General features: G+C 39.1%; 1 protein-coding gene across 7 annotated transcripts in view; it reads right to left on the reverse strand.

The window, feature by feature from the left end:
- Positions 1-14,362, reverse strand: part of PCNX2 (pecanex 2) — a 380,796-nt gene that overhangs the window by 99,798 nt on the left and 266,636 nt on the right. For all 7 annotated transcript variants that reach the window (XM_037821056.1, XM_037821068.1, XM_037821046.1 and 4 more), the window contains 2 exons: positions 10,010-10,118; positions 4,776-4,905 (listed from right to left, as the gene is read on the reverse strand). In XM_037821056.1, coding sequence (XP_037676984.1) covers positions 4,776-4,905; positions 10,010-10,118 — 239 coding nt within the window. The remainder of the gene's footprint in view (positions 1-4,775; positions 4,906-10,009; positions 10,119-14,362) is intronic.

Consider the following 14,362-nt stretch of genomic DNA (forward strand, 5'->3'; position numbering starts at 1 on the left):
TAAATGGAGGCACTTACCAGGCAGAGCTTGTCAAAACAAATGTGAAAGACCTTATTAGTCAAGGGCACATCAGTTCAACAGTAAACTTTCTAACACTGGCAAATGCAACCCCACATTGACATTTCCTTTCCATCTGATGTAATATTGTTGCACTTCTTTCATTTAAGAAATATTTATAGAACACCTACTATGTGCAGGGTAATAAAGGGATGCAAGGATGAAGAATGAGAGCTCTCAGAATTTAAGGTGCTTTCAATCTATGCATTCCAAAGATGGCTGCTGTAGCATCTCCCATTGTATAGGCCCTTCTTAAACGTTAACTCTTTCCTCTCTCATCCAGGTTGGAGCCTAATTTCCTTCCCTTTGAATCTGGGCAGGTTTGTGACCTGCTTGTAACCACCGGAATGAGACAGAATCGATGCTGCATGACTTCCGAGGCTAGATCAGAAAAAGAAGTATAACTTCCACCTCACTGGAACTCTTGCGCTGGAGCCCTGGGGCTGCTCTGCTGTGAGGAAGGCCAAGAGACCACATGGGAAGGCTTGGAGGACACATGAAAAAAGTGGGAGACGTTCAGCTAGCCCCCATCTTTTCCAGTCCCTGCTATTTCAGCCCCAGCCACCACATGACTACAACTGCATGAGAGAACCCAAATCATAACTACTCAGCAGAGCTCTTCCTGGATTCCTGATCCATGGAAACCTTAAGATATAATAAAAATCTTGTTGCTGTTTTAAGCCACTACATTTGAAGTGATTTGTTACGTAGCAATAGATAACCAGAATAGAAGGACAAACTGTTATAGGGACTTAGGGAAAAAAAGAGAGAATTTCTAATTGGGGTGATTGGGGATGGCTTCATGGCCATTTAAATTGAGCTTTAGAGAGGATTGGAACTGGAGAGGTGGAAGGAGGGAAGGGCATTCTAACGAAGGGCACAGTCTAAGAAAAGCCTCCACAGTAAAAATCCATAGTATGAGAAGTGTAAAAAAGTATTGTTGGAAAAACATTGTGAATGTAATTAACACCACCGAGTTGTAAAACTGAAAGTGGATAAAATGGAAAATTTTAGCTTATATCCAGAATAAAAATAAACAAAACCATAGAACTGAACTATACAAAGAGTGAACCCTAATGGAATATAGTTAATATAACTATAATAATTTGGTTTCATCATTTGAAACACAGTACCACGCTAATGCAAAATGTTAATAATAGGGAAAACTGTGTGCATGAGGGGAAGGTATAAGGGAACTCTGTACCTGCTGTGCAATTTTTCTGTCAACTTACAACGGCTCTAATAAAAAAAAAATAAACCATTGTTGCAGATAGGCTAGAACGTGAGATGAAGAATGAGGAGGGTATATATATATGTACTGCTCAATATGGTAGCTGTAGCCACACATGGCCATTTAAATTTAAATTTATTAAATAGAAATAACAGTTCAGTTCCTCAGTCACACTAGCCACGTTTCAAGTTCTCAGTTGCTACATGTGGCTGGTAGGAACTATATGGGATGACACAGATACAGGACATTCCCATCATCACAGGACTTTTGATTGCAAAGTGCTGGTCTGTGATCTTTTGTACTGTTCCCCAGGCAGCAGTGAGCCACCACAGCTTTGGAGGACAAGAGTGACATGATGGGAGCTGCGTTTTAGGAAAGCTACCCTGGAGCTTAGCTAAGAGGCTATAGTAACAGGGCAGACAAAGAGGACATGTTTATCATCTGCCCATGGTGAGGCACAGAGTTGGGGAGCAGGAAGTCTGCAGATTTCAAGACAGACCAGTCTGGGAAAAATGGACCAGCCACAGTTACAAGGTAACTGGTGATTTACTTATCAGTCCCTTAGGGAATGAAAATGATTTCGTTCCAATGCAAGGCTCACCAGAGACATGCAAAAACCAAAGCCAGCTTTAAAAGTCATGAAATAAAAATGAGTGACTGAAAAGTGACCAAACGGGTGGGAAAGGAAAAGGAGCCCAGGAGAAGGGACTGTAAATGACTCCCTTCCCTGCATGTACCCTGGGTTGGTAGTGGCCATTTTCTGTGGCAAAATGTGCTCACTCAAGCTCCAGATGAGAGGATCTTTTTAGCAGGTCTTTTAAAACCGATGCAACAACTAGTAAAACGTGAAAGAAAATCAATTGCACTAACTCGATAACTCCTTTGTAACAGATTGAAAACAAGGTAATAAGAGCTTTCAGTTAAAAACACTAGAAATCATTAGTATTTGAAATTTAAAAAAAAAACGATAACAAAAAAAACAGTTTAAAATAGATAGAATAACCTTTCCAGAGCATTTGCAGGGATCCCATGAGATTTCCTGTCCTTTCCTTTCCTGATACCTACCACTACTTCCCTGTCCTTAATTTCCGTCCACTGATCTTTTAAACAGATGAACAATAGGATCCTGTATTCTGGTGCTTTAACAGAAGGCAACAATAGACCTTTAGCATATCGGGTTTTGCATCAACATTTTTTACCCCAGAGGAACTGGAAATTTTCTCCAACTTGGCTCCTTCAGAGAGAACTAGTAAAGAAAGGAACATCCTTATACTTGAACACAGACCCTGATGTACTTTCCATCCCAGGTAAAGACTGACCACAGCTATATCCCCTCACACACTTAGCGTAGTGCTAAATAGTGTTATTTATTTGTGGAAAAATGGATTATGATATAATCAATCCCTTGCAAGACTGAATAAAGAAACATAAATCTGGATCTAGAAGCTCATACTTTTAAGTAACCCACATAAATCGATAATTAAGGACCAAATCTATAACCCTTTTAGGGTGGCTGACTCCTGGAAGTGAGGAAGCTAAATAACAAAACGTGTAACTCACTCTGGCGGTATTAGGAATCATTCACCCAATAAAACCTCTCCAATGGGATTTCTCTGTTCCCCTTTCTACTGGTGAAACTTAAAACCCTTTCCAACTCAACCAAAATGTGTTCTGTTTATATAAAATCCTTGCATGCTAGAAAGTCTGATTCTAACTTACCTGACAGGAGACAAAAGAAATCTTTTGTTCTGAGGATCCACTTTAAAATATTTTGCATGTTCCTTTCCTGTATAGTTAAAAGCATGAGAGGATGTTGCACCTCTGATTTACAAGCTTTTTTACTTTCTAGAAGTGTGACTTTCAGAGTTCCAAAAAAGTCCTCCAAACTGTTTTATCATAAAAAATCTTGAAAACAAATCAAAGATGGCAATTTCCTTTTACTCTCTGGCTTTGTAAACATGCATGATATCTCTTTTGACAAACGCAATAGGGAACTCCTGCTTCTGTGTAAATTTCAAGATGGCTTCACTTTTATTGCAAAAAATCCATCTTTCTTAGAATATGGGGAAACTGCAGGGAACATGAGGTGCCTCCACCTCTTCATGGTCTCCCCGCGTGTGCTGGCAGTGGGGCCCTCGGGGATAGCCTGGAGTGATTGGTTTTACCCAGGGCACTCTGGAATGTGAGCCTGCTGGGACACCACGGACTTAATCATAGTAAACACCTGATAGCATCAATGGCAGTAAGGACTGGGACCCACACACAGAGCATTCAGAGAATAACAATATTAGCTGAGGCTCACACGGTGCATACTTTGTGCCAAGCCTTGTTCTAGACCCTTTATGCAGCTTACCTTATTTTCTCCTCACAAGTCTATATGACATAGGTCCTATTATTTTATCCCCATTTTACAAATGAGGAGAGAGAGGCCTGAGGTCACCAGCGTTAAGTGATAGAGATGAGGTGTGAACTCAGGCCGGCTGACTCCCAGGGCTGTGTGTTTGAATCACTTCACCAACTGCCTGGACCCAAAGGAAGCATGTTTTATGTTAACATAAACCTTCTCACAGGGGAAACATAAACCACCAATCCCCAAAGTGGGTCTCTGTGAGAGATACAAGTTACAATGTAAACTGTCAGAGTTCTGCAAAGTGTAGCCACATTACAGAAAATGAATTAGGGTTCAAATGTAATAGCACAAGTATGGCTGATAAATTAAGGCAAAGGAGATCTCAAATGAAGTCCTGCCCTTGAACGCATGGGTGATTCAACCGACTCTGCCTGGAGCTGAAGACAGTCTGGCTCACCATGCTTTCCTTCCTCCTATTTCCAGCAGGCTGTGTGGCTGTTCTGAAGTCCTTCCTCCCCACAAATCATTAAGAGTTCTTTAAAATTACTTAGTGAACCATTACTCCTCTCCTCTCACCTTTCCTTAAAAATAACTCCCTTCACTCCATTACTGAGTGCTTGAAGAAATTTATGATAGCTCCAAATAGTCAAGAAAATATTAATACATTATCTTCTCCAAGCCTAACTGTATTCAGAGATCATGCTGTTCTATTTTGTGTTGAGTTGTGATGCATGTGCATTTGTGTATCAACAGCAAATTTAGAATCATCACACAGCGGACACCACAGAGAGGGAAATAAATGTGCCATCCAGGGGCAATCTCAGACTATCAAATGACATGAACAAGGGTTTGTTAAACAATCTTTCCTAGGTCAACTGTTAAAATCTGGCAGCAGTAACTCATTTTTACTTCACAAATGGTGAAACCAGTATCAGATTGTTAATTTGCAGCCAGGCATGTTTTGTCTAGATCCCTCAAACCCCTGTGCTGAGTCAGTGAACTGAGAAAGTCATCAAGGAGACTAGTTTTGCCACACCCCACAGGAATCCAGGAACCTTTTAATGAAGAAAGGAAAAGGAGCATCTGAAGCACACATCTTAGGAAGGAAGTTAGATTCAATTTTTGGATCTTACTTACTTGTAGTTTTTCTCCCAGAATTTGACTGGCCTGACATATGAGGTGATGAAAATGACACTCCCCAGAAATGGACTCAATGGAGTAGAAAAGACTGCAGTGGCAATTGTTTGAAAGAAAAGCATTGCAGAATCTGAGAAGTCTAAGTTAAGGCAAAAAATATTTTTCATTATTATATTTTTAAATATTACTTCTGATTTTGACTAGTTTTCATTTAAGCCATTTTCTCTCCAAGGAAAGAAGGATATAAACTAAATCTCTCTATGTGCATATTTAGAAATATGAAACTTTCAGTAGTATCCTGCTAAGTCTCATTTCACCACCATGTAACCAAGTGAATCTCATAAAAATCCCAGCAGTTTCAGTATGATTCATTGCATAGATTTAATATCTAAGAACTGAAAAGAACAGTTTCCTTTTACTAAGATATCATTAACTGAAGAAAATGCACTGTGGTACACTTACCAAAGTACAAAGTAGATTTATAAACAATTAAAATTAAATTACACTCCTTGAAACAGATAAACAATATTGTTTTGAAAGGTAGCATCTCTGTTTCTTAAATATTTCTCAACTACTCAAAAATATATATTATTTATCATACATTGAGTACCAATGCTCAATTCAAGTCATGTCTGCTTTATAAACTGAGAACTTGAAATCACACATGAAAACTTGAATATGCACACGAAATCACAGCATTTTGTTGGCCAAGCGGCCACTTTAGCACTCTGTATGGGTTTCTCACTTACTAGCATGTCCAGTTTCACACACTCCTTGATCAGAAATGTGATTGCTCAGTATTTTTAAAAGTATGGTTGTAACTTTTGGCTTAAGCCCAATTGATCTCTGGGAATCTGGGGGAGGTGCCAGAATCAGCAGCTCTCTGAATAGGCCTTGTCTCTCCTCAGTCTTCACTGCATCACTGGAGAACTTCTGCCAGCTGCCAATCATGCTTGCTTCACTGTGCTGCTGGAGTTATAGTGGGGCTTGTGTTGAGGAACTGGGGGCAAGGGTCCTTGGGGATGGCAGAAGTCAATGATTCAGGCTGCCCAGTTCTTACATCTGCACATCATTCCTTGTCCCACAGTGGGGAGGGGGTGGTCTTAGATTATTCTATTACAATTCTGATCTGATCTACTACAAGGCTGACTGATCTTTGCAACTGGAAGGTGACAGGTGTATCATTCTCAGTACTGGACAAATGGAGGGGGGGGGTATTTTTTTAGATCCTGTTCAAAAAGTTCTTGCAGAAAGTGAAAAAAAAAAAAAAAAAGCCTGGAACAGAAAGGGAGACTATATATCTCATTCTCAATCAGAACACAGATGAAATTACTCAGGTTTCAATGTGTTTTAACATGTGATCACTGGCATGGCCTGAAGTTATGTGATAAGGTAGGAGTGGTGGTCACGTTTCCTTAAAAGCCTCAGTTACACGTCAAAAATAGAAAATCGAGTGAACCTTGTGTTGTCCAGAAAGATTTTCCTATGCATTTTCATAGATTTAAGCTCAGATTTTTGCTTCAGGAGTAACTGTGCCATTGCTTTTTTTTAACTTATAATTTACTTCCAAACATCTACAGCAGTGAAATGACAAATTGTCATTAATAATCCATTCCAGTGTCGAATTGTTTGGATATCAAAGAGAGCTCTATTGTGCTACAATTTAAATCCGATTCCTTTTATTTTGACCTAGGTTCAAATGGAGAACTACAGAATAATATACCACTGTGATATCTATCATCACCCATCTGTTCCTTCTTCATCTGAAGCTGAAAATACCTAAATATCTCTGCCCCCAAACACACCAAATTAACCTTGGCCCCTGTGACTGGAAGAAAAGGGAACCGCATGGGAGATGCCATTGAGAAAAGGTATTTTAAGAAACTCTGGAAAGTGGAGCAGGGTCAGAGGTGGAGTTCACTGAGGGGAAGTGTTGAGAGGAGATGGCAGGAGGGGGAAGTTCAAGCACAAGGTGACAGAGTGTGTGCTGTGGGGCTTGCCAAAGAGCTCTAGGGCAAAGCAAACTGGAGTAGGGGCCAGCTGGAAGGTTAGAGGGGCTGGCATGGCTTTCCTCTTCAACCCTAAACTTTTCCCTAAAAAGTATATTGTGTATTTTTTAAGTGCCAGAAACAATTATCCATAAATCAAGACTAAGAAGTAAATGAGAAAAATAGTATTAGCCTATAAATAAAGTTCAGTGTGGTAGGAAAGGAAATGAAATTTAATAGGTCAGAAGTAGAACAGAAATAAATAGATGGCCTCAGAGGTTATTTTATTAGGGAAGATCAATAAAGAAATAGCAGTGTCTGGGCAAGTATCAAAGACTATGACTATTAATGCTAAGAAACTATGGACAGCTAAAAGAAGTAGGCACAGTGAGACCTTTTTATATCTCTTAGTAAGCCTAAGAGGTAGATGGTGACATCTTTAAAAATACTGGGTTTATTTAAGTATGTGTAAAATGAAAATATCAATAATGTCAATAAAGTAAAAAAAAAAGAGATTAGAAATGCAAAAGAGTATACAAATAGAAGATAGCCTTCTCAATATACACATTTAACAGAGAGAATCTGGCTACATCCATATAATTATTAGAAGACAATGATCTTCCATGGTCTCTACACATATTAAAGGGTGAGCATTCTCATCTTTCCCTGGAGGTTACAAGCTCAGAAACTACAGAGGCTACCGAGGGAGAAAACATGCTAGTACTGGAAAAGCAATTTACTAAACAGTGCCCTTTTGGCCGGAAAGCTAATTCAATTCCAAAACGGAGCAAATTAGTCCTTTCTCAATGCCAGGATGGAGCCCACAGTTTCTTAATAGAGTGATAAAATAATTAACATTTCAAAATTAGACAAGACCCAGGGCCGACATTTAGGAACCTGATAGTTTTGTCTTGATGACATATAAATTCAGTTTTCTCAACTATTTATTCTATTATATTCTGAATAGTAAAATGTTGGACTCCAAGTAGCAAATATCTACCTTTACAACTGATCAAGGATGAGGAAGTATTTATGGATAATGGGGGGTGGGGGGTGGAAGGGAAAGCCTCTTTAAGTTGTAGCACAACTGCAGTCCTCAGGCTCCCCTGACATAAATTTTAAGGCTCCGCATTTCAGCAGAAGGGAGGAAGGGAATTTGCCAACAGGGACATTTTTAGGGACAAATCATGGAGATTGATGAAGGGTTTTAAAATAGAACTACCAAATGCCCAATGAAATCTATATCTCAAATATGTTCAGTTTCTTAAGAGAAATGAGTCTACCTAATCATGAAAGTACTTAGATTTAATGCACACTGTGCAATCTGAGAAAAATGCTAATGCTGCTTTTATTCTTACAGGAGATATTAAGTGCCAAATATTATGTGTTTGTGTGTGGACCCTCAACATGCATAGAAGGCCAGGTAATTGAAAGTTATGGTTCCCAGAATGGTCTTAATTCAGCAGTGGAACTACAAGGAGTAATTAGTATTACTGAACTCGCCTAACAAGGCTTAAACATCAACAGGAAATGCTTCAGATATACACGAGACCAAAATTAAGATAAAATTGGGACTCATAACTTTAAGTTTTAAATTCTCACTGCACCTCCTTGACCACAAATTTGCATTAATGAAATAACTTTAATTTAATAAACATGCATTAAATTCTAGACAGGAAACCTTAGACACATGTCAGAATTAAATTAAAATTATCTCAGTCTTTCTCTTCACTGTTATGGTTTTAAAGGAATCTGTTTGGGAAAACTAAATTATTGGCATTATATGAAATGACTGTGGTTAAAGGAAAAGGGTGTTGCACAACCTCAAGCTTTTGCAAAAATGGTTTTTTTTTTCCTTAGCTTGTTCTGCCAAATAACCTTGAAACACTTTTAAAATATTTATGCCGGTCTAAGAATAGGAACATGGAACAATGTACATTGTGAGGCCAGCTTTTGGTGTGGTTTAAAATAACTTCTTTTTTTTAAACAAATGAGCCTGGAGGAGAGCATTTTTTTAGAAATCTAGAATATATTATCACTCAGTGATTATCCCAAGTATGTTACCATCCCTATGCATGAAGTTCAGATCCCAGAGGTTCCTGATGAATTATCTTAATGAGCTTTATGTAAATTTTGTATGAAAGGAAGCTTTGAGGAGGCATTAAAACTAGCTAATAGCCCACACAATGGGATACTAGAGTCTAGAACCGTGGCTATCACAAACTGGTGGGCATAACATTCACCAGGAAGCTTGTGAAGATATAGATTCCTAGACACCACCTCCTAAAATTTTGGCTTAGAGAGTATGTGCTGGGCCAGGAATCTACTTACTTAACAAGATCGTCCAGGGATTCTGATGCCAAGTGTTCCCTGAACTTGAACACTAAGGAAACCTTATGAGGGTAAATTTGGGGCCTGAGTCAAGAATACTTTTTATTAATATCTTTCAGTAGATAGGTAGAAATAAACATATAATATAGATAAGCTTACATTTTTATAAGCATATATATATAAAGTTGATATATATATATATATATATATATATATATATATATATATGTAAACTTATGTAAAACTTAGCTATTTATCTCAAAATGATCTTTATAAGGAGCATCTCAAATTTGTTTTGAAGCCAGTTAAAACTAATGATCATTATGGAGACACTTAAAAACATACAAGGAAACCAAATGAAACCACAAATAACAAAACTGGATTTCTTAGCTAATAACAACTACAAAACAAAACCATAATTTATCTTTTTTAGTCTTTGAAAATAATCCTGTATCTAATTTTAGGTTTGAATAATGCTCAAGGATATGTTAACCATATTATATCAAAACATATTATATAACCCATAATTATATATTGAATGTGTCAACCCTATCCACAATGTTTACTAATAAATTGACTTGCACTATTTTGCACAAGTCAACTAAATCATTTAGGTAGTAACTTTCCATTTAAAAGATAGGATATCTTAATGCAGATCTGGGCATGGGAAATGAGAAAACCAGAAAATATAAAAGTAACTCCTGAATATGCATTAAGAAGCAAGAAGAATTCAAAATTAAGAAACATCTTTTAAGGCTAAGTGGCCTAAAGGGAATCCAAAGTGCCTCACCATGTCCCCATTAAAATGTAATCTTAAAGACTAAAAATCTTTTTATTGCCAGGGTTCAGTGCAAAGCTTGTACCCATAAAATGTGAATCTCAGCTTGCAGGTGAAAACAGAAGCAGAAAGGATATGAGGGATTGCAAAGAGCTGAGCAAACACATGAAATGAAGAACCCCAAGCCATCTGCCATGGGGCCACATATGTCATGACGAACTGTAACTTGTGAAGCAGGTCTCCGAGCTGAAAGCAAAAGGAAAAAAAAAAGACTCATCAGAGATGACAACAGCAGTAGCTGCACAAGGTCATTTAAAGCACATGTGTTTCAGTTAGGTCAGTGCAGTGAAACTACTGTTTGTCCCTTTACTCTTACCTTCCTTTGTCCTACATGCAATGCAGCCATAATAATGACATTTTAAGACAGCAACAGTCTGTTCAGAAGAAACCCTGTGTGGTTAAGTGTTAGTTTTATTATTTCAACCTTAGATATGGCATAACTCTTGACCTTTCTGAGAGGAAAAGTCACAGCTTGGTCTTCCCTTCTTCATATTGGATCTTATAGTGAAAGTCATACATAAAAACCTATCATCATCAATATAAGAGTTTTCTGTATTAATGGCATCTTACATCTTCAGCCACTTTTGCTGGATAAACTAGGTCCATAATGGCCATATTAGAATTACAAGTCAAAAAGTACTTTAGAAAGTCAGGATAGGATATGGAAGCTGTCATATTTGCTAGACAAGCCAGCACAGAAAAAAAAAATTGAGGTCTGAGGAGAGATGGAGGGTGGGATGGGGAGGAGAGACCTTATGTGCACAAGGATGAAGATATATAAGGAATATCAGTGGTTTGAGATGGCAATGCAGACTATGAATTTTCCAAGAAGAATGAAGAAGGATGGACCACCCTGCCATAGACATCTGCTTTGCAGTAAGAACTGACTTATCAATCCCAGGTACAAAATTATGTTGTTGTCACTTCTAGATGTAGTCCGTAAGTATCCTAACACAATGTTCAAAGAAAAGAAAAAAAAATCCCCATATACTCTTCATCAACAAAGGAAACTTTAAATAGCAGAGTGTGTTTGTTCCTAGACTGGATAGTACATGAGACAAAATACATTTGCCAAAGTCACTGATGTTAAAAGAGAAGAAAAATAGAATTCATAATTAGGCTCTGGTAGGTATCATACAGAAAATCAAAAGACCGCAACGAAAGAGGGCAAGAGTTGGAAAACAGGGCCATTAAGGAATAGTTTAAGAAATAAGGTAATTTAGCCCTTTAGTGAAAGGCCAACCTTGTGATTTTGGAACCAACAGATGAGGTAACTCTGAATTTTTCAATGAAAGTGTAATGAGACAAAGTGTGCTTAATTAGAATCCACTCCAAATCTTTCCCCCATTTTTCTTGTCTCACCAGATTCTCACCAATATCTCAGGGTAGAATTAAATGTTTGTAGATATGGCAGAGAAGATGAACCAAGGAAAAAAGATCACACAGAGGCACAGCAAAATACAAAATTCTTAAGTGACAGGCATCTGGTTATGTATAGAATTGCTTGGGTCTAAATGTGTCCACAAGGAACCCCAGTCACAGAGGTAACAGTGAATTGTAGTTGAGGGCTAAAGAATTAGAGATGGAGTGAAGAGAACGGGAGGGTGGCAGAGGAAGAGGAGAGCAAGCACAAGAGAAAGAGAAGATGAGAAAGAGAGAGGGGGCATATGAAAGAAATACAGAAAGTAGGGAGGACAAAGAGAGGGTTAAAAAAAAAAGGAAGGGAAATGGAAGAGAAAGATGCGATTGGGCCTGGGGAACTGTAAGGGACTATAAATACTGGGAAAGGAAAACAGGTGGGTTATTTTGCTAATAACTTTTCACTCTCTTTATTCTCACTCACTGGTATCAACCAGTGAAGGTTGCTCTCAACCAGCTTCCAAGTTCTTTCAGAAAGGCTACTTTGGTTTTAATCTTGGGGTTGGTTTAAGCCTCCTGAATTGATTCTGGATGGGACTCCAGGCCTGCAGTGCCTTTGAGAGTCTGACCATGGAGAGAACAGTGTTTTACTGTGTTATGGCAGCATGATGTCCCATTTCTTACGTGCACATAATAAATAATCATCTCTCCCCACCCCACCCCCTACTTTTACCTGTCAATGGGTGACTTGTATAGACTGAGAAACTGACAGTTCTAACCCAGACTTCAACTCTTGATTGAATTCTGTTAAAAGATATGTTTTCCTTTAAAGGCCAGTATCATTTTCTTCCATCTCCACCATTAACACAATCAGAAGAAGAATGTACAAATTCCACAAGAGAAGATATTCAAGCACATGATCTTTAGATTACTTCAGAAGCAAAAGTTCTAAGAAGTGGTGGTGGGGCTCTCTTCTATTAACTGACTCATTTATGCCTACTCAAACTCTATCAGACAAAATACTCTGAATTTGAAATCCTCTGGTCCACCCACTGTTGAGAATCTTCAGTCTAGGCATTACAAATTAACCCTGTGACTCATGCCTAGGTGAAAGTCACAAGAATGAACAGGATGACCTTATGCGATGTATGGTCCCCAAATGTCCTGAAAATGAGTCATGGGTTATGGAAAGTTACTCCAGTTAGATTTTCAGTGTATGACCGTATCCTGGGAGCCTTTTAAGCTAGGGTCTGAAAAAGCCGATAAGTAGGTCAGGCATAGCAATGACAATCAGCTGGGCAGCCCCAGCGAAAGCCTCATCTGCAAGTTTAAAGCTCTAACAAGTTAAACTTGGCTGCATTATGATTATATGAATCTATTACAATTATTTTTTGCTTAGCACAGCAGCGTGTATTTACACATAAGCAAAACCAGTAATCAGACATCTAAGGAGCCCAAACACAAGCAATCTCGGGCTCTAATTGAAGCCAAGGCCCCAGGTTCCTTCGTTCTTGCTGAATGCCTCTCTTTGCCTTGATTTTTTTCCACTAAAAATGTGAAGTATAAAATATGTACTTTGGAAAATATTTTTAAAAGAATCTTACAAAATAGACTCTGCTGTTTTTAAGCATTGAAAAAGTCAGATCTCCTGAATGCTGATTCTTCACATAGTTGATAATTACTCCACAACGTAGTAATTAAATCCTCCTCTATGGAGCCCACCAAAAGAAGATGGGCAGTAGACAAGTCAGATGCCAATATAACGTAATGTTTAAGATCCTGGATTTGAGACCACACTGCCTGATTTGAATCCCAGCTTGAACTCTCTTCATAAATCTCTGCAACCATAAAATGGGGATGATAATAGCACCTCCTCACTGTGTTGTTATGAGGATTAAATGATTTCGTATTTGTTAAGGACTTAAAATAGTGCCTAGCAATAGTTGGTGCTATATGAGAGTTTGATAAATAAATGTGAGGAGGATGAGTGGATATCTTATTTTGAGAATATACTTAGCTCAGAGTTGGGTAAATTTAGCATTCCCCCAAACTGAAACTCGCCAAGTCCAGCCCCTCTTATTTTTCAGAGGAGGAAACCTGACTCAGAGAGGTTATGGAGATTGCTTAGGTCACAAAGCAAGTCACTGGCCCATTTGAAACCAGAGGTTGAGTCCCTGACTCTCAGTCCACTGATATTTCTCCTACAAAACTTTATAATGTCTCCTTGAGGCCATGGGCCTGCTGTGAAACTACAGCAACAGGGAAAACCTGCCTGCTGAACAGGAGCTGAGGAAAGGTCTCTTTTATCTAAGACTTCCTGCTGACAGCATGAGGCAGGATCACAACTGTGGCCATGACAAACAAATCGTGGCTGCAGCCACTAGCAGGGACTTGTTCTCCCAAGTGCACAGTGATAAAGGGCCATCATCTGTCCTCAAACGTCCTTTTCAGCATAAGCACCCAATCAGTAAAATATGATACCACCCAACAAGTTGGATGACACTGAAATGGATCTCCAAAAGTTAGGCTGCTGGGTTACCTCATGAATGCACAGGTATGAGAGGGTTGACATAACTTCCATATTTTATTCTTATAAGTGTAGGGAGGGAAACTAAGATGGTGACTAGGTGAGACAGGGCAAAAAAACACCTCCGTGAAAAACACTAGCTAAAAACCAGAAAGTGACCCAGAATACCGGTTACAGCAATGCACCAGCTGGATGAGGTCTGCTAGTATCACAGGGGCTGTATACTTGGTGAAACCGGGAGTCTGCATTCTGAAACGAGTGAGTAAGCTGGCTGGAAGACCTGCAGCCACGTGGCACTGTGGGGAAGCCAGGGTTTGGCGTTTGGAGACCGAAGGGCTCTTTTAAAAAAAAAAAAAGGGAAAAACCCAGGAGCGGCTCCAGTTGCGGGAGTGGGAACCACGCAGTAAAACACAGCAAGAGGGGGATGGGCTGGCCTCTCGGTGTCTGGCCTGGAGGACAGCCCGCTGCAGATACCCTCGGGGCCGGGGGAACAGAGGGGAGAGCCGGAAGCTGAAAGAAACCCCGCGGCTCACAGCTGGCTCCC

Source organism: Choloepus didactylus, chromosome 2 (genome assembly GCF_015220235.1).
Source record: "Choloepus didactylus isolate mChoDid1 chromosome 2, mChoDid1.pri, whole genome shotgun sequence".
NCBI lineage: Eukaryota > Metazoa > Chordata > Mammalia > Pilosa > Megalonychidae > Choloepus > Choloepus didactylus.